Raw genomic sequence first — 19,565 nt, 5'->3', positions numbered from 1 at the left:
TGCACAACATATTTGCCTTTCTTATCTTGGTAATTAGAGAACATAATACCTCGTGCTTCGGCGGTTGACATTTCTCAGTATACTCTCGTTTAAAATATGTACTTTAATCAAAAGATAGCCAACAAAGCGTGGGAAAAACGTCAAAAAAGAAGTCGAATATCACGTTTTATGTATTTGTTGCTTTGGTTCACAGACATGTATAAACCATTTTTGTTTATCGAGGTTTATATATATTAAACAATTATCAATATAAATTTAAAGTTCATAAAGTATAGTGTCTCTTGAATATACTATTCGATATTTATAGAAATATATGACACGAATATATGACACACGTGATCACGTAAAAATAGAAAAATAAAGCTATAAGGAGAATACATCACGACACATTGATTGACAAATAATTGAATTATTGGAACGAATCTGTAATTACAAAGAAACCACAATGATCTCACTTTCCTTTATGAAATCTTTATCTCTTTCGTGAATTTATACAAATTTCATAGAACATACTAAACGTTGTTTAATTCATATTAAAATTGTCTATGCTTGTTAATTGCTTGAATGTTGAAAAAATACGAATAGTTTCTTCCCTACATTTTAATTTAATTTAATTTATGAAAATCGACTAGTCAATATCATTTCTACAATGCACGTACAACGTTTTCGAATCATTAGCCTTATTTTTCAACAGACACGTAAATCGTATTCATGGTACATGTGAAACAAAATATGCAAGATGTGAAGTCAACAGTCATAATTACTCTCATGACCGTTGTGCACGAATTGTACACGTGATTAGCTAATAAGATTACGTACGAACTTACACGTACACAAGGTAGGTACATGAGACTTAACAATTTAAGAAGAATAAACCAGTTCTCATAGCTTCCAAATAGTTCTGCCACGGTTTATCGCGTATTAAACTGTTCGTTGTATCAACGTAAGAAATTTACGTCAACGTAACGACTTCTATGTAATTAGTTATTGCCTATTCGGGAAATATTATCTATTACGATGAATTGAACTTTTAGTAACGTCAATAGATTAGAAAAGTTATCGTTGTTTTATAGAATCCGTTAATATTCGCTCATCCACACGGATTAAAGCGTATATTCCACTTAATATTACATAAGAAGAAACCATTTGAAAAATTACAACTGCAAACAAAGGATGAATCACCCGGAAAATATCATTACTGACTGTTTCTATTTACAATTAGAGTGAACGAAGATTTCTCATTTGATTTCCGAATGTAATTCAGAGCAGGAAACATCATTGCAATTTATTTTCTTATTCAACGCGAACTGTTATTTGCTTAACTATAAATATTCTATCAGGTTCCTATTTTCCTATTAATAAATTGCAGGTATTTACATTTGTGGAAATATACAATGGTACAAGCGCGTACAAAATGTACACAATATGCAAAAATATATGAAATAGTTAAAGTAAAGTAAAGTAAAAAATTTATTAAATATTATAATAGGTATTCTACTTTGGATACTTTACACATTTTTGCATCTTTAGTGACTAATGAAGTTTTATTTATAGTGTTTACTATTTAAAATTTCTATCTTTCATTTCTTTAATTATGCTCGTAAAAATATGGAATTGTATAAACATCCGCAATCTATTCATTAGTCAAGTTACTCGCTATAAATCATTTGTACTCAAATAGGTTTGACATCACTCTATTAATATGGAATTTTCTTTGTTTTTTAATTGATTGTTTAAAATCGCATCAAACATGATAATAGGTTATATATCACAATCAAATTGAAATTACACATTGAGTATAACCTTATTTTACTTCACTTAAAGTATCCTTTGAAATACCTACGTTCATTTTTATTAGTCGAGTCATTTACTTCGAGTTACTTAAACTTAAATAGGCTTGACTAAAACGATCATGTTTTTTGTTCATTCATTGTATTCACTCTCATCGACTATTATATGTAATAGGCTGTGCAATATATGTAATTAGCCACTAAAGATTTTCCCTGGAAAATTGTCGATATTTAAACTGTTATAAGTTTGTGAAAAAATATCGCGCAGCAATATGCCTGGGCTTATTTTAAAGCGCGATAATTCCTCTTTTGAAATACTGCGTTCATCTTTCTCTAGGACTGCAAAGATGAAGATACTTTTTTTTTTTTTGGCAACAATTTTATTGAACTCTGAAGGAAAAAGGTGTCACCGGCAATAAATCAATAATCAAGAGCAAGTTACACGGTCCGATTTGTATCTCGTTTGTAGTGTGCGTGTTTAGTATGTTTAGCAAGAACCTAACGAACCTGAGAACTCTGACAGAATAGGACAAGGATTCTTACCTGCATTACACTCGCACTAAACATACACATTTTGAAAAATTATTGCTATTTATTTTTCTGTCCAATCCGAACTGTTATTTACTTAACTATAAATATTCTTTCGGGTTCCTATAATCCCACTAATCCTTCGTTAGGATATTGCGGATGTTTACATTTGCAGAAATTTATAATGGTACAAACGTGTACACAATGTACGCAAAAATACATAAAGTAGTTAAAGCAAAATAAAATAAAGTAAAGTAAAAGCATATTTAATGCAAATTACATGCAAGTCGACATTTTTTCGATTTATTAAATATTATAATAGGGACTCTACTTTGAATACTTTATACATTTTTGCACGGTCGGATTTGTATCTTGTGTGTTTCTACACGTGTGTTTAGTGTATATTTAGTGCATTTAACAAGAACCTGACGAATCTGAATACTCTGACAGAATCGAACGTAGAATCCTCCTTATACTACACACGCATTAAACATACACAATACGCACATTAAACAAACACACTAACGCAGCCTAAGCATACGCATTATACACACGTTACACAGTTAACACACGCATTAAATACGCTGCACACAAGGAACAAGTTCGACCGTGCAACCTCCTCGTGGTGTACCTTGGATTATTACTCCAATGCCGGCGGCTCAACTTTTCATTTAAAGTGCAATAAAATGGCAAAAAAGAAATTGTACATCAAGATTTTTAAGGTCGTCGTAAAGGGAAGACTCTGCTTTACAAAGGCATTTTAAAGCGAATCCCGAAGAAAGTTTTACAAACTTCGTACAATCGTTTGAAAATGTCAAATTTTCGAAGAAGAAAAGTACCTTCACTTTCCCGGTCATTACACGTTATAAAGACATCAAAGTAAGCTTTAAACCTTAAAATGTGACCAGACAGATTGCCATGTGATTTTTTTTTCACGAAGTTTACAACAGTTTGAATGTCGACAATACTTGGTCAAGAATTTAATAATTCTTTAATTTTGCACAAGTTGAGTACGCGTAGTTGTATTTTACTTGATGTAAAATATGCTTTGATGTTTCTATACTTGCTCGCATCAGTCAAGTCATTGATATAAAAATTCAAATAGTTATCAATGATGAATTATAATGAAACTTCTTATTTTACATGACTTACATATTATATACTGAAACAGTCCTTCAATTTTCAACCTAATGTCGTGTCACAGTTTGGCCGCCTTTTCTGCCTTGCAAACTTGCGATATCTCTTTGCTAATCCTTCATAGCTTAAGAAATTGATCAACGAGACGCTTAAAAGTAACTAACCTCCAATGAACTGTAACCAGACTTCCTGTACCACGAGGATTTCCTTTTTCCAACGTAGTCATAATACTTCCTAGCCTTGTTAAGAAATTGAAGTGTATAACGTAAATCAAGCGAGTAAAATGTCTATCATAGCTGCTTTCGGAGAACACCACTTCCCCGAATGCCTAAATTTTCCGATCGTTCTTCTCATCTTTTAAATGCAGACAATTGCCGATAAAAAAGACACGTGTTAACTATTTTTACCTACACTATGAATCTGCAATATTTCATCAAAATCGTTGTATCACGATGATATTTCTTACTGTGTTTGCATTAATAAACAAAAGTAAAATACATTGTACACTTTGCAGAATCAGGCACGCAATAATTATGCAGTTATATCATTTTCTAGTTTATACTATGACTTTCTTTTATTCTGTCTTTAATATTGGTTTTCCACTTGGATTTAGCTGAATTCTGAAACCGGTAGAAATTTGGAAATTAAATTAAGAAATTTAATGAAATGGCTTATAAAAAATTTGTCCTTCCTGTGAAATAATAAATTTCGTAATTATTGTTGGTATTCTATAAAGCAGGCAGTATTTTGCAATTACGTGGAACACGCGATGTATAATATCCGACCGGAACTGGTTTGGCCCGAATGGAAACGTCTCGGTACACACGTATAACGTTCGATTCGATAAAAAGAAAAAGTAGCATTCGAGGACCTTCACTCACCAAAAAATCTTCCGCGTGGAAACGTACTTACGTTCAATGCGTTTCTCATCGAAGATCAACACTTACTGCGCTTAAACAACGTGTGTGTAGTTTTACATATTATGTATTTAAGCGATATAATACGAATAATATTGATATTGTATAAATAATTTTATTTATATCATGTCATTTATAACGCTATTTACATAATATTATTTATATTAACGAAACAGTATTTTCATACAATATATAGATGATTTACAACGGTCAGAAGATAAAGAAAAAGTTTGATCATCGATCAAACGTACATTTTACATAAATCAATTCTTTCAAATTTTTGTATATGAACATCTAAAAAATTCATGATTGACGAGATATTTACGCAGAGTGAATCAACAAGGACTGCCACCTAGAATAACTTGTTATTTATTGACCTTACCAAAATGTGTTTCTGTGAAAACACATTGTATTTGATAAGACCTGTGTGAATACATATCGATTTTTGCCTATCTTCCTTTTTTCTTTTTTTTTTTTTTTTGTACTTCTTTTTAACCGCAACATTGTAGATCAACTCGAGATCAATTCAATATCATTATACCTTATTAAATTCGAATCATTGAATATTAATAAATTGAAGATCGATTCAATATCATCGTTATACCTTATTAAATTGGAATCATTGGATTTTAATAATATTATGATTACGAATTGATCTTGAATCATAAAACAAAATGAAAATATTTCGAGAAATATCATTAAAGAATTGAATCAGAAACTTTTTCAATGCTTCTGTTCAAAGTATTTGTGAACATAGGATAATCTTAAATTGCCTAATATAATCCCGGCTGTGTCATTATATTAGCAGGTCAGTGGCTTAAGATAATTATCTTTAAGGTTCTTAAATTTCAATCTTGCAAGTAATTTTACGCAGTAAAACACTCAAGTACGCATCAAGGGAAACGATTTCCCTCGATTGCTGCTCGAAAAATGACCCTGACACGTCAGTATACCTAAATTGCAGTACAGTGAACATTGTAATTATCTTTGAACGTCACATTACCATATAGTATATTTGACCTTCACCAAACAACCCCATAAAATGTAGGTAACAGCCAGATGATAGCCAACAATAAATGACAGGAAAACCTACTTTTCCAAAATTAAATTTTCCTACTAAAAATTTCTAAATGGGGAAATGTACAAGCAGATCGAATGGAACTGTTGAATATGCAACATTATTCTTTTTGTAATTAACAATTCACAGAATCACCACTCAGGTGACGAATTCACGATTTCACGGTTATTACATTTTAGATTGTATTTATGTGTCACTATTATTCTATCAAACCTGTATGAAGCATTTTATTCCCTGTATACAATACATTCAGTTTCCTATTTGGTTTGTTAATTTATTATTTTTCTTACTTTTTGATTCTTTGCTTTATCGTTAGAAAATAAAATATTCGACAGCAGTTATCCAGCCTTCGTTGAACGATGGTTAAATTAAAACATTTTTCGGGCACGTTATGGATTGATTCAATTGTTCAGGACAACTGATTTCTTATATTAAAAGCAAGCACATTTACTTTGCAATCCGCGTTTTCAGCCCAATTTTCGAGCACGAAAGTGGCATGAATTGGGGGCACATTCTTTTAGAAGACCGTTACATAACTTCATCGCTGATTCTACGCAGCAAGATCGGTTAAACACTGTAATAAGCAAGTCCCAGTTAAGCTCTATAATACCCATGATATATTCATCATTCTTAGATCACTCAAACTGTAAGACTCTTTGACAACAGCATGGTAAGTCGATATTTCAAAAGTTTGACACCATAAGCACTGCAACAAATTGTCGATTGTACCAATTGCGTACATCACCCTAATCATTGAATTTAACCGCCTTAGGGACAAGTCCATAATCACGCGCAAGTCACGCGCAACCAGCGATTACCATTGCTTGTAACACTTGCAAGGCAAATAAAAGGCCATTGACGACATTCAAAAATTGTCCAGGTTACCATCAATTATGCAAAATATTGCTGTCATGTGCATGTACTGTATTTCTTGACGTAAATGGTTATAAAAAAATGATTTATACGAAACCCGTAGTTTCTTGTTCATACACAGGCACCCATAAAAATATTCTTACACTCCATAAAAAGGTCATTTTTATCAAAACAAAATACTAAAATAAAATTACGCTGCAGAGCTATAAGAGCTATTTTATTATTGTCCTATGTGTGTAAATAAATATCTTTTTATACGACACTATATATATATATATGTATGTTTTATTTAAATGAAAATGACCTTCTTAGAGAATGTACGAATATTTCTGACACTGACTGTACGTTTTTTTTAGATTTTGTTAGGTTGTCCGAAATGTTTCCTTCGTTTTATAAGGAAATAATAGACGCACGATGTTTTTTATTTTATATTAGTTTATTGAATTAGGCGGGAACATAATAATAGAAATAGAACGAAATGGGTCACACCTAATTCAATAAAATAACATGAAATAGAAATTGTTGTTCATCTATTATCATCTTATGAAACGAAAGAAACTTTCCGGAAAACCTAATATTTTATATAATATAATAGTCATCACCTGACCATTAGTATTTCCAAATGATTGACACTGCCATTAAATTCATCTATAACTTAAATGTTCTAAGGCAAATATAATTGGATTTTTTCTAAAAGCGAACAATAACGAATTTATTACCTTGGACAGTTTTTTAGACATTTAAGTGTTCTTAGCGACCATGAAAAGTACTTTGTAATGAAAGAAATAACATACTACTTTATCAACAATAATTTAGATAAGCTAAATTTTGTCCATTTTCAACAAGACCATATAATTAGCATAGAATAATTGAATGGAAAACAGATATGATTTAGTAATTATGTCTAAACTTGAAAAGTGCCGATAGCTATATTCCTGGTTTTTACGTATGTATAGATACTACGGTATTAAACTAATTAGAAACTCAGGTTTAAAATAAGGAATTTTGCAAATATCTTCCAAGTATTTCAGTTTCTTATGTAAACTAGTACGCTTAATGATATCAAGTGATTCATTGTTACGTTTTTTCCAAATAGAGACAAGATTGGAGGAAATTCTTCACCGAGGAAATTTTTCTTAACTTTCTTTGTGAAAGAAATAGGTAAAAATATTATTCGATCTAGAAAATTTGTATTTACACAATAAAGTATGTTCCTTTTATTAATTTTGTCTGACATAAAAATCTTCAAAGATACATAGATAAACAGCATTTTCCTGTGTTATAATTGAATGCTGTAATTTTCCAATAACCCAAACACAGGGCGATAAGTTAACAGTGTAATATTCGATGCAAATATTTGAAATACATTACTACTTCACATTAATCATTACAAACAAATTATATAAAAAAGGAGCAACAGAAGTATTACAAAATAATTGCCTCGAGATAAGAAAAGAACACAAAATATTTCACAGACAAGAATTTACGTTCTGAAAATGTAAATAAACTTATCAATTAATGTTAATATATCTAATGAATCGTGTTAATGAAAGATAATCGTCATATTTTTAAAACAACGTATAAGAAAAGATAACAAATTTAAAAAGTTCATGTATTATATCGTAGTATCAAAAATACAGAGAAGAAATATCGACAAGCATATTAGTTTTAGATTTTGAAATATCGTTGTTAAACATAAAAGAGAAATTTTATTTTTTTAATTTCTTGTGAAGACTATTTTTACAAGATTAAATTGCCGAATCTATTCTTCAATTATCATTTAAAAATAATTATGATAATTAGCGTAACATAACTTGATCCGAGTCTACATCTAATAATATTTCTAGGCATGAAATATTGCGTTTATAATTATGCTCATATATTAAACTCATAAAACACATAATCTGTTAAAGCAATTAATATTATTAGAAGAATATTTAATAAAGATAATGGTGATTATTTTGGATACAGACTTACCTACCCCTTCGATCACGTAACGATCCTTAGAACTCATGTCTGCAATCTCCGTCACACTCACGACGATTTTCACGCTCATCGCTGTACTATCAGATGTTGAATAATTGTAGATCCGTATTCTGGCACTTGGGGAACAACTAATCGTCACTGTCCTTTTAAACTTCTTGTTTTCGATATCTAGCGATAATAACTTTGACGTCAATAACTCACAATTGCCCACGAGATTCTTTATCACATATCCTTTTCCAATTCCTTTAATCACTTCTTTCCTAATGACAATTACTTTCTTCGTTTAAAACGTTAGGAATGTTTTCAATAAGAGTTATACTGTTTTGCAACGGTTGAGATGTTCCGATTTTAATCGACTAGTGATTCAATGAAAATAACAGATTACAATATAATCTCCCGTGTTACAAATTCCACGTGTAACTAGAATATTTGCCGCGTCAATTATTTTACACGTGAAAACGTGGAACGCGCATAAATCATACATACCTACACGCGCGGAATAAGAATTCTTCTTTCATTTATTTAACATGCATAATGTGTTTAACGTACACAAAATGAAATAGACTTGAATGCTTGTTTTCACAGGATGTGCGACGACTAAACGAATACAAATTTTCTTTTAACAAACTCTATCACATGTTTAACAATGTTCTTGCTTGACCTTTAGAACTCAACCAGAATAAGTAATATCGCAGATTCGTGTCTCGTTATTATTCGCTATTTTTATTAAACATACGTAGATTGATGTATCGCTCTGGCGATTTGTGGTAATTCTTGAATCTATGCGGAAATCACTTCTCCGAGTATGTATCGCGACTGATACAAAGAAAGCTACCTACTGTTAATCTGAACTCTTGTTATGATACTATAATCCCAGGCACATTAACACAGCGCTTCCTGCGGGCCATAGCATAACCTTGAAAGAGTCTAGACGTCGCAGACTGTGTTACGTAAAGCCAAAGTTACGAACTCCGATTTTCCGGCTTCTTGAAGATACAGATGGCCAGCAAAGATACCGCATCGTTGATAACATCGTAGTTGTTTCTCGAAATGTGCGCACATTTTCCTCAAAAGTCATCTTTATCTCTTCTATGTTTTATATGTAAAGCAACAATTACCTTTCTCTTACACAATAGCGGCCTGATTGTTTGATTGTATTTGATTACGAGTAAAATATTCTGTCGAAAGATATGCGACGACAAAAGAACACGAAGATGCAACTGGTTAATAAAGATTATTTCTTTTATTGGTTTTATCCGATATTCTTCTTCAAGAGTATAGAATCACACTATTCGTGAAAAATTCTGTTGATCGATATTATACTTTTAATTCTTCCGTTGATCCATCAGTTTATCTTCGATCCTTGCAACGTTGATATCAATGAGTTCCATTTATAGTTTTCCTTGTTGCTAACATATTTTTCGAATACATTAGAGTTCAATAGTTGAAAGATGTGATATAGCACATTATTGATAGTTTTCAATTTAGAGCTCGGTTTTAATTAAAATTAATAATGGTAGTTTGATTTCCTGCTGTGCAAACAATTTTATTTTATAAAAATGTACTGATAGTGCTCTTGAGAATTCGTTCAATATTAGAATACAGTAGTTCGAAGATACGACATAATACTATTAACAGTATTGAATTTGGTGGAAATAATTTTATCTCAGCCTTGAAAACGTGATTCGCAAAAATAATTGTAAATGATTTTTACACCGTTCTCATTGTTTTTCTTTCATTCGTGCTTGCCTCTACGCATAACACATCGAAATATAGAATAAAATACTTCATTCAATTCTTCGAGAAACACGCGATATTGTTAAAAGATTATTAAATTGTTCCTATTCCTTTCAATCATATTAACAGCTGTAAACACAATACCTTGCACCATATCTCTGGAAATTTGCATTTAAAATCACCATATTCCTCGTCACTGGCCGTAACAGTTATCATAGAGATTGCCGGTTCACAGAATTGTTTTCGTATTACCAACGAAAGGAAGAGTCAACAAAAACAACTGCGAAGGACGAGAAAATAAAGGAACGTGAGTCCTTTTTCTCTCTGCTGTTCATTCAAATGATAAGTATTTTCACAAAAGCAGCTTGAAGTTCACTTATCGAAAGATGCGTGGATGGTCACGAACCACGTGGTAAACAACTATTGTAATTTTCGAATAACAAAACTTGACGCATGTGTGACGGAAACTTTGCAAATCAACACTACCCTACATCCATTAAGCCGGATTCAACGTAAGTGACAGAAACCACTGCTCCTTCTTACCTGTAACGACAGGTGTATAGTTTGGTGGGAAACTAAAGGTATATTCGAGTGGGGATCGTGAAGGTGGGGGCTAAACCTTCAAGAACGTACAGTGGAGAGGCACAAGGTAACCTCTGTTCTTGCGTCTTGTAATAAAATTTATTGTTTTAACAATCTAACTTCGGGCTATTATATTATTCGGATGTTTAAATTGTCGAAATCGTTCGACGAGGTTGAATTCTTTCGAACTTGCTGAAATAGTCAAACTACTTTAATGTTCGAATTACTCGATTACTACTCAGTTTAGATATTCGAAACTTTCAAAGTTACGAGACTTCGTATAATAATATCGATAATGTCAGTGTTGTGTCGACAAACGTTTCTTTGAAGGTTGAATAGATTGATGGAATAGACTAATACTATATAGAATATATATGAAAGGTGAAAAGGATAGAACGGAAAAAAAGAAAGGCTGAAAATATTCGTCCGATTGTGAGCGTAGCTTGTATCTTGTTTTTTTAAACTTTTCGTTTAAGGACATTCGATTTTCCCGAGTTTATCGTAGGCGAGTGTTTGCACTTACTTGAATCGTTATACGCTATCTCTGTCTGTTATGACTACAATTTCGAAGTGTGATTAAAAAGCAAGATAACGTAATTCGTAAGGAAAAAAAAGTCCACGGAATATGAAAATATTTTTTTCAAATTTTTTAACAGAGCATTCAGAGCTGAATCAGGGATCAACATTGAAAAGTAAAAGTATTTTTCTTAGCTTCGTAAAATGAGTCAAACAAGAAGAATAATCTTTTGTAATTGTAATTAAAAAGAAAGGAGTGTTTTACGTGTAATAATTACAGATATAAAAATTCTTTTATGCTGGTGGCTTTCTCAAAAGTCAGCAAAAACTGATAACTTTAATCATATGATATACGCTACAACATGTTCCGCCTTAAAGAAAATCTCAGGCATCGAGTATTAAAGCGATCGATTTAACATGGAATGATTTTTACAATTAGTTGACTTCGGAGAAAACAAAAAAAAGATCAGATTCTGTACTTATGTTAGTATCGCGTAGTGATTGGATGCAATTATGATCGAGAAGATTATGAATCACCGTGGAACGATTTAAAACAGTAATTAGCGATGTTGTTTCACGATTAATATATACATACTGAAAATCTCCACTTGTTGCAATAACAGTTGTCATCTGGCATAAAATACACAAATGTCACGAGTTATTAATTATGACTGACTTGCAAAGTATATTACTACCGTAGGAAAAATGGAGCAGGAAAAAGGGGATTTTCTTTAATATACAATGCACAATAAACTCTTAATTAATCGAAGAAAGAAGCTATAAAATTATCTTTTGTTTGTCTGTCATATATATTAATTTATAATACATCATTATATATATATATTATATTAATACAGTATTCCTATGGAATGATCTATATGTATACTGACACGGGCTTATTATAGTTTTCATAGTTTTCATTTTCATGAAAATACTGTTATTGAACTAACAAAATTTTCTAAGTGAAAAAATATACAAATGCAAGATCGTACAAACTAATTTCAATCACAAAGTAAACCTATAAGATAAAGTATACTAAAGACATAATATATTTGGTAACTGTTTTTTGTGCAATAAATATGTTCAGTTTCTTAGTCAAAATTTGTATATGTATAAAAAGGATATCGCTTAGCGAGATAACACCGATTTATGAAAATCAAGATTACCAATCAGTACCGCATAATTCGATTTAATATTTGTCAGATAAAAATTTACAGATTAACTCATTGATTCTTTCGATACAAATTTTCATAATATTTAAAGACAGTTCAAATTTCAAAATTTGTTAAATCTCTAAAATCATAATATAATATGGTATGATCTGTTTTATAATTATTTGTTACTTTAGGTAACAAAAAGCTCAACTTAACTTTCGTAACATTATTTTATATAACTACACATTTGCATACATGTTCTGCTATTATTTGTACTCGTTTATGACAAATTTGATCTACTTCGAACATTTTTATTGTTATCCTATGAGTATGATTTAGTAATCGTGTATTAGTTAAATGTAATATGCAACAAAGAATACCGGACATTGTTTACACTAAGTTGAACGATTAATATTAATGGTTGACCGTTTACAAATATACATTTTACATATGAGTATATCATAGTGATTCGTTACATCTCTAGGATACAAAATGATACCACATCGATTCGAAGTAAAATTTTAGATGCATGTCATACGAATCAGTGATAAATTAAGTACAGATTATATGCAGAACATTCTTTTCATTATTATATGTTTAGCTTGTATTTACATTTAATTATCCTTCTTCATACGATTAGAAGTCATCCTGTATATTATAGAATCTCGGCCTGGATCCATTTGCGAAATGGCAACTGTTTTCGTAATAAATCAAAGTTAAAACAATACTTGTATATATTATTTGATAAAATAATAATGATAATAAACGAAAAATTATTACGTACTGCAAATAGCAAACAGTGAAAAGACAAAAACAACTCCAAACCATAAGAGGATATTAAAGATAATGGGATAATTTTCCGTGTAGTCTTTCGAGCGCGAGCGAATCGTTACGTCCTGGAACAAAAATCTTCATGTGTAAAATATTACATATTACACATTATTGCAGCAGTATAGCTGCAAGAAAATTGATGCATTTATTAAGTGTGTTCTAAATCGTGTAATATTAGCAATTAATAAGTGTTTTTAGTATTATATGAAATGTAGCTGGTGTAAACATAAATTTTACAAAATTCTTGTGTTTTGTGTCTATTATACTTTGATATATTTTTGTTTATTTAATACGTTTCGTACATCGTGGATCATTGGTGGACCACGTTGATCGATAAAAGCAAAATTTTAGCTTGAAAGTGTGACTAAATTATTTGGTACAAAACGTATTAAGATATTATTCGTATTATGTTTTTCTACTATAAGATCAGCATGCATCTTACCGAGTAATAATACAATCAAACAACATTACAATTACAAGATAATTAAGAAATATTATTATTATCTACCTGGTGATTCACTTAACTCGACAAATACTCGCGAAGTATTCATTTTATGAAACAACGAGAAAGAAATTCTAATATTTCTTAAATCTAAACGATCAACATTCAAATATTCAAATACCAGCGAAATTCTAATATAATTCTAATATATGCCACTTAAAAAAATGAAGCGATGAAATTGGTAACAATGGATAGAAGCATTGTACATAAAATACGAGTATGTGATTAAATATACATCCAAAGAAACTGAACTATCGGCAACAAGCATTGAATAAGAAGCGGTGCGTCTCTAAAGCTTTCGATAAATTTTTATAAGCGTGTGAATAATATCTGGCAAACTGAAACCACGTACATCCTTTACTTTAACGATTATATCTACATTCATTATGCGATGATTATGTGAAATGTTTTACGTTTCTCTTTTAGTAATATCGTGTAATTTAAGAATAAAATATTTCAGTCAGTATATTAGGTATGAAATACGTGTAGCATATTGACTGATAATGATTCAATGAAGACGTGCTTTATTTCAAATAAAACTAAAGTAAAGTTATTAGTAGTTAACGTAGTAGCTTACATTAGACTTGTTGTAGGTTTAAATACATAAAACAAGTAAACGTAACGAACTACATATTAATGTATTTCATTTTATTATATTTATCATTTTATAGCTTCCAAAATTATTCATTCACGTTATATGAAAAGATCGCAGCCCTCCGAGATACGCACACGTACCTTTTACTGTAATAAAAATTGAAATAAAGAAAAAAAGATCCTTAAATATTGCGATTAAGAATGAGATGTGTTATGCGTGATTGTTGAGTAATAAACCTTAAAATCATAGAAGTAAAAGAAGTATGTGGTGTCAATGTAAGTAATATTCTTGATCAATGGATTACTTTAATGTACTGTCCAATAATATAGAATAATATGAACTCTTGTTTGAAAGCATTTTCCACGGGTGACAACGTATTCTGTATCCGTATTTCGCACTCGCACGGCTTTCAGGCACTCATTGTCAAAAACATGCCCTAAGGTTCTACTCGAATTTTTAAGCTGCTTATAATTTTCAATTTTATTTATCATCTTATAAGTATCTCGATTTATTTCATCCAAATAAGATACCCCGAATCATATGGATATTTATCAAAATCATACACAATTTAACAAAGGCATACATAAAATTGTATACATGTCTCGTAACGAAACGACTATCGAGTAAAATATTAGATCTGTATGCTAACAAAATATAAAAGCTAAAGAATATTCTTTTACATTGAAGTATATCGCTAAAATAAATGGGGATACATATCGAACATTCCTCCAATAAGCGTATCCCTAATTTTCGTTTGATAAAATGCGTATAAATTATAAATTGTCAAATAATATGCAAATTAAAACTTTAGAATGCATGTTAAGGGGTTTCGTGATACCTGTCCTATATTTTGTGTGTTGGAATATATATCCATATTAGTCATATCCTGATTCTCACTGATTCCACTATCATCACGAATATCGCTATTCGCAGTAGAATTATTCATATCACTGTAGTTTGTGCTAGTGTTATTATTACTTGTATTCGAATCCTCTTCGTCTTCTATCTTTTTCTTTTCACCTCGTTGATCATCTTGCTATAAGTACATGTGTTTATGTAAGCAACACATTGTTGCACAACTCAAATAATCCAAACCTAATTTATTGGTAGTCACAGTAGTTGTCGATTTTGGATTCTGTATATGTTCGATAATATTGTGAACATTGTGTAGAGTGAACATTTTATTAGGCTCCTTATAATGTGTTTGAACTTATGACGACTACTGTGAAAGCTAATATCCAGGCACCTATTATGCCTTTTCACAAAATGTACTATTTACTAAAAATTATTCGTTTCTAATCTTCGTTTCCAATTAAATCATATATTTTATTCTACATAGTAAGATAGTTCAATGACTGAATATGCCCTACGCTAATTGTCAGAGCAATCCTAATATTGTAGATTTTTATAATCGAGCAACAAAAGAGAGATTATGCTATCCTATTATATCACCAAATATATAGATAATAAAAAGAAGAATCAACAAATATAAGAATACGTGAATACACGAGAATAACAATTTCCTATGCCTTCCAGTTAAACTAACAAAACCAGAACCAGAATTTATTGTTTATTGAACCTTAAGCGTTCTCTCCTATTTCGCCTGATGCCGTGCTAGATAACCAACATAAATTTGTCGCCATTATCTTTCATTTTGATAGTTTTTCCTATTCCTTTATGAATCCGTTTTGTTTCCTAAGAAACTTAAATATTTCACATAAATTTAAATGTTCGTCGCAAATACTAGTGATCGCGATTGGTGATTGTCGACCGCTTGTTCGCACCATTGATTGAAGTCATCAATAAGGGCATTGAACAACTAATATCACTGAATGCGCAGGAATGTCAACTACTAGCAATAGTCAGCGTAAAGCTTGACTACATTGCTTTTCATTTCATAACATCAAAAGATGTTATTACTGCTAATAACAACCATCAGTGGTTGTGATGAAAAATTGGGAAATTCTGACTGAAATTTGTAATTCTGCTGTTCCGATATATATAATATTATATAGTACCTATAAATATGTAAAAGTTTAATAAAATCAGTAATTCAATGAATATTGTGCTCTGTTTGTTAAAAGAAAATGTATTAATATATTAATTTGAAATTTGTTTTTGTATATTCTGTAGAAAATCAAATGTTTGAATATTTCTTGGTAATTTAACATACCAAGGAAATGTTTTGAATCATAAATATCATCTGCATAGTTCATTAGCATGTTTGAAAATCATGCAAAAAGCTATCTCTACTTTTATACACTTGTTGAATTTCAATAGAATATCTGTTCATGCAACAATACGAACGTACCTTTATCACATCATTATTATTATTATTATTATAGTTATCATTATTGTTGTTGTTATTAAATATTGTACTATTATTCATCCGTTTAGCTTCCGAAGCAGATTCTAGATTTTTAGTTCTATTAGCCTATAAAATATATAGGTGTTAGACACAATCATTGGATATTCTAACATAACTTTTATTGTACTTGTAATGCGAATGTGAAATCATTATTTACGTAAATTAAAAACATTTATCAGTGACAGTTTGAAATCTTTTCATCGCAAAATTCGGTTTCAACATGGAGCACAGCTAGTTTCGGATGTGTTACAAATAATCATATCCTAATATTGTGAACCTAATATTATTTTATCAACAAATTTTCATTATATCCAATCCAACAAATAAGTCGGATAAGTACAGTATGTTAGAGAAATGTAGATCCAATTTGCCATCTTTATCAACAGCTTCTTCAAAAGCTAGAATATAATATATTAAATGTATTACAAAAGCTATATATAAGGTGTTGTTCAAATCCTTTCATAAAATTGTTGTTTAGTTTATATTAGATGATATTAACATACATTATAAATGCAAACAGTTGTTTCATTAAATAGATGGTTACAGGATATGGCAGTATTGATAGTACAAATGCATATAAAATTATTTTTCATGCAAAAATAAATAGAAGATCTAAAATATATTTTCGTAAATTCGGTCATGTCTGGAAAAAAGATAATGTTCATTCTAACGATCTTGTTTTATATTTTATACAAATGTTATTTTTACTTAACTTAAAATCATAATATCGACTTCCCAGATTTTCGAAAGTGCTAGATAAATGAAGTAATTTATTATTCACTTTTGCTAATTGCTTACAAATCTTAAGTTCCATAGAGAGAAGTAGTATTTAATATCAAATAAATTTATTCTATGTTTTATTTATTTGCGCACAATACATTTGTAGCATCAACATTGCTGAATATTATACATGAAATTACGCATGGTCTATTAACTGTAATATTTTGTGAAAAACATATTTGGATAAATGCACACACTTACTGAAATATATAGTTTCTTCTCATTTTTCTATGAAATATCGGTTAGTTACTGATTTAATAAACATGTAAAATGATTTTCAATTGATCCTTTTTCAAATTTTGCGAATTTATAAAGTCATATATAAGCCACTAATTTTCAATATTAATTTTTCTACGAATCCTGACTTGAAAAAAATCGCTTTATAATAGGAAGAATTAATAGAAAAAAATTGATATCTTGAAATATGCAAAATTTGAAGAAATCAATTTGGCCGAATTTCATACGGTGTATTTAACTCGTATCTTTGTTATTTATAATTACGAGTTTATTTTATAAACGTATATAACTTTAAATACAAACCGTATCTGGAGCATCCCGTTTTTGCCTGTCTAAAGTTACTGAACGGATATGATGTACCTTAGTTGCATCATTTGTGAATGCCACAATCAATACCTGAATAAAAAATATTAAACTTTTTATTAGATTCTAGTATATTATACAATATAATAAAAATAATGTATCTACATATCAACAGTTTTTAGAAATGTTATAAACGATTCTTACCTGACCATCATAAGCTTGAATAAATGCATCATGAATAACATTCAAAGCATTATTCAACAATGACAGGGCTTCCCTAGATGCAGTTGAATTACTTCCATAAGTGTCTAAAATCGGACGCAAAGAAGATACAACAAGCCAATAAATATCAGGCTTTGAATCTGGTTTGATCGCTGAAGGTGCTTTGTTAGCAATAGCATGGAGTAATTGTACTTCTTCAAGGAATTTTTTATCCTCTTCTTTTCCTAGGCTTAAAGCTCTTAAAGATGTTTCATCGATTGGGGTTGGTTTTAATTCTCCAAGAGCAGATTGTCCTAGCTGAATTTGTATTGAATAACAATTATTTTAATTCTAATCAGAATATTCGTCTACAAACTTTATTTATAATAAAATTTTATTAAAAAGATTTATCATTTTATCAAAGCTAATACTTACAGCATCCAAACCATCACCTAAAGATATCCTCACTAAGGTGTTATCGTTGTCTCTCTCCTCAAGACGTTCTCTAAGAGCCTGCCATGTTGTTTCTTCAACTTCATTCACATTTAAAGGAAATCTTTTTCCTTTTGGTATGTCCAAAGAATCTACTCCTTCTATCGCTACTGCAACAACAGCTTCTGGAAGTCTAAATGGATCAGTGATAGAAATGCCGCTCCATATTCCCCTCTATAATAACAAAAATTATAACATTCAATTAAAATTTTAATTATTACAAGCTCTATGCTTCACAATCTTTAATAGTAGAATTCTATATTTAATTTTCTAATTTCCTTTATACTCTTTTGATTAAGATTTAGAGAATAGCATTAAATGAAGGTGTATAAAAGATAACTTAAAGATGCACCAGTTTGACAGTGAAACCTAGAGCAGCAGCTAATACTTCTTTAAGCAAGCTTTGTTCTACTTCTTCATTCCCATTGAATATAACACTATTTGGACTGTGTAAAACTACAAAATCTCCACTTGCTTTAACTGTAACAATAGAAGACAGCAATTGTAATTCGTGAACCTTGTTAATTAATTGAATATAAATTAAAGCTTAAATATCATTTGGAACGTTATATAAATTTCGTACCTGCAGCTAATGCAGCTACAAAACACAAAAATAATTTGAACATTTTTATTCTGAAAGATATCGCCATAAAATTAAGACACTCCCTTAAATTCGATACCAATTCACAAACTGATCATATGACCACAAAGGAGTATACAGCACATTAACGTAATAGAAGGCTTAGTAACAGATGTATGTGCTGACATATAGTAACAATTGCATGAACTGCGTAGTCATAAGTAGGTAATGTAGAATGTAATGTAGAAGACTGATTATAATAGAAGAGTATAATATACAATGTAGAGGACACGTAGATAATGTAGAACACGTGTTTTCACACTTAACTTATGAGAAATAAAATATTTTTTAGAATCTTCTTACTTTTAATTTGAATTT

General features: G+C 30.3%; 2 protein-coding genes across 6 annotated transcripts in view; both read right to left on the bottom strand.

Annotated features, from left to right (window-relative positions):
- LOC132905900 (uncharacterized) overlaps positions 1-9,958 on the bottom strand; it is a 66,385-nt gene extending 56,427 nt beyond the window's left edge. The window contains exon 1 of one of the 3 annotated variants that reach the window (XM_060957637.1): positions 8,301-9,958. In XM_060957637.1, coding sequence (XP_060813620.1) covers positions 8,301-8,379 — 79 coding nt within the window. In that variant the 5' untranslated portion in view covers positions 8,380-9,958. The remainder of the gene's footprint in view (positions 1-8,300) is intronic. The other 2 variants (XM_060957638.1, XM_060957641.1) reach the window with 2 other exon arrangements.
- A 2,359-nt stretch (positions 9,959-12,317) lies between these two features.
- LOC132905892 (ATPase H(+)-transporting accessory protein 2) lies at positions 12,318-19,363 on the bottom strand. 3 transcript variants are annotated; one of them, XM_060957621.1, is made up of 9 exons: positions 19,191-19,363; positions 18,960-19,087; positions 18,551-18,781; positions 18,119-18,433; positions 17,915-18,007; positions 16,538-16,660; positions 15,065-15,262; positions 13,083-13,194; positions 12,318-12,992 (listed from the first exon to the last, which is right to left on the bottom strand). In XM_060957621.1, exons 1-9 carry the CDS (start codon positions 19,255-19,257, stop codon positions 12,913-12,915), a joined length of 1,347 nt encoding a protein of 448 aa, XP_060813604.1. In that variant the 5' UTR covers positions 19,258-19,363; the 3' UTR covers positions 12,318-12,912. The 3 variants fall into 3 exon arrangements, with proteins under 3 accessions (XP_060813604.1, XP_060813606.1, XP_060813605.1); XM_060957623.1 differs by lacking the exon at positions 15,065-15,262 and having other exon boundaries at positions 19,191-19,361; XM_060957622.1 differs by lacking the exon at positions 16,538-16,660 and having other exon boundaries at positions 19,191-19,361.
- Positions 19,364-19,565: the final 202 nt, after the last annotated feature.

The sequence above is a fragment of the Bombus pascuorum genome, chromosome 4 (genome assembly GCF_905332965.1).
Source record: "Bombus pascuorum chromosome 4, iyBomPasc1.1, whole genome shotgun sequence".
Classification (NCBI taxonomy): Eukaryota; Metazoa; Arthropoda; class Insecta; order Hymenoptera; family Apidae; genus Bombus; species Bombus pascuorum.
This window is presented reverse-complemented; position numbering and strand designations above follow the sequence as displayed.

Coding starts and splice junctions, on each gene's coding strand:
- LOC132905892 (XM_060957621.1), bottom strand. CDS start 19,257: ATGGCGATATCTTTCAGAATAAAAATGTTCAAATTATTTTTGTGTTTT. Junction 18,008..18,118: donor TTCAAGCTTATGATGGTCAG/GTAAGAATCGTT, acceptor TTTTTTATTCAG/GTATTGATTGTGGCATTCAC. Junction 15,263..16,537: donor ATAATAATGATGTGATAAAG/GTACGTTCGTAT, acceptor ATGTACTTATAG/CAAGATGATCAACGAGGTGA.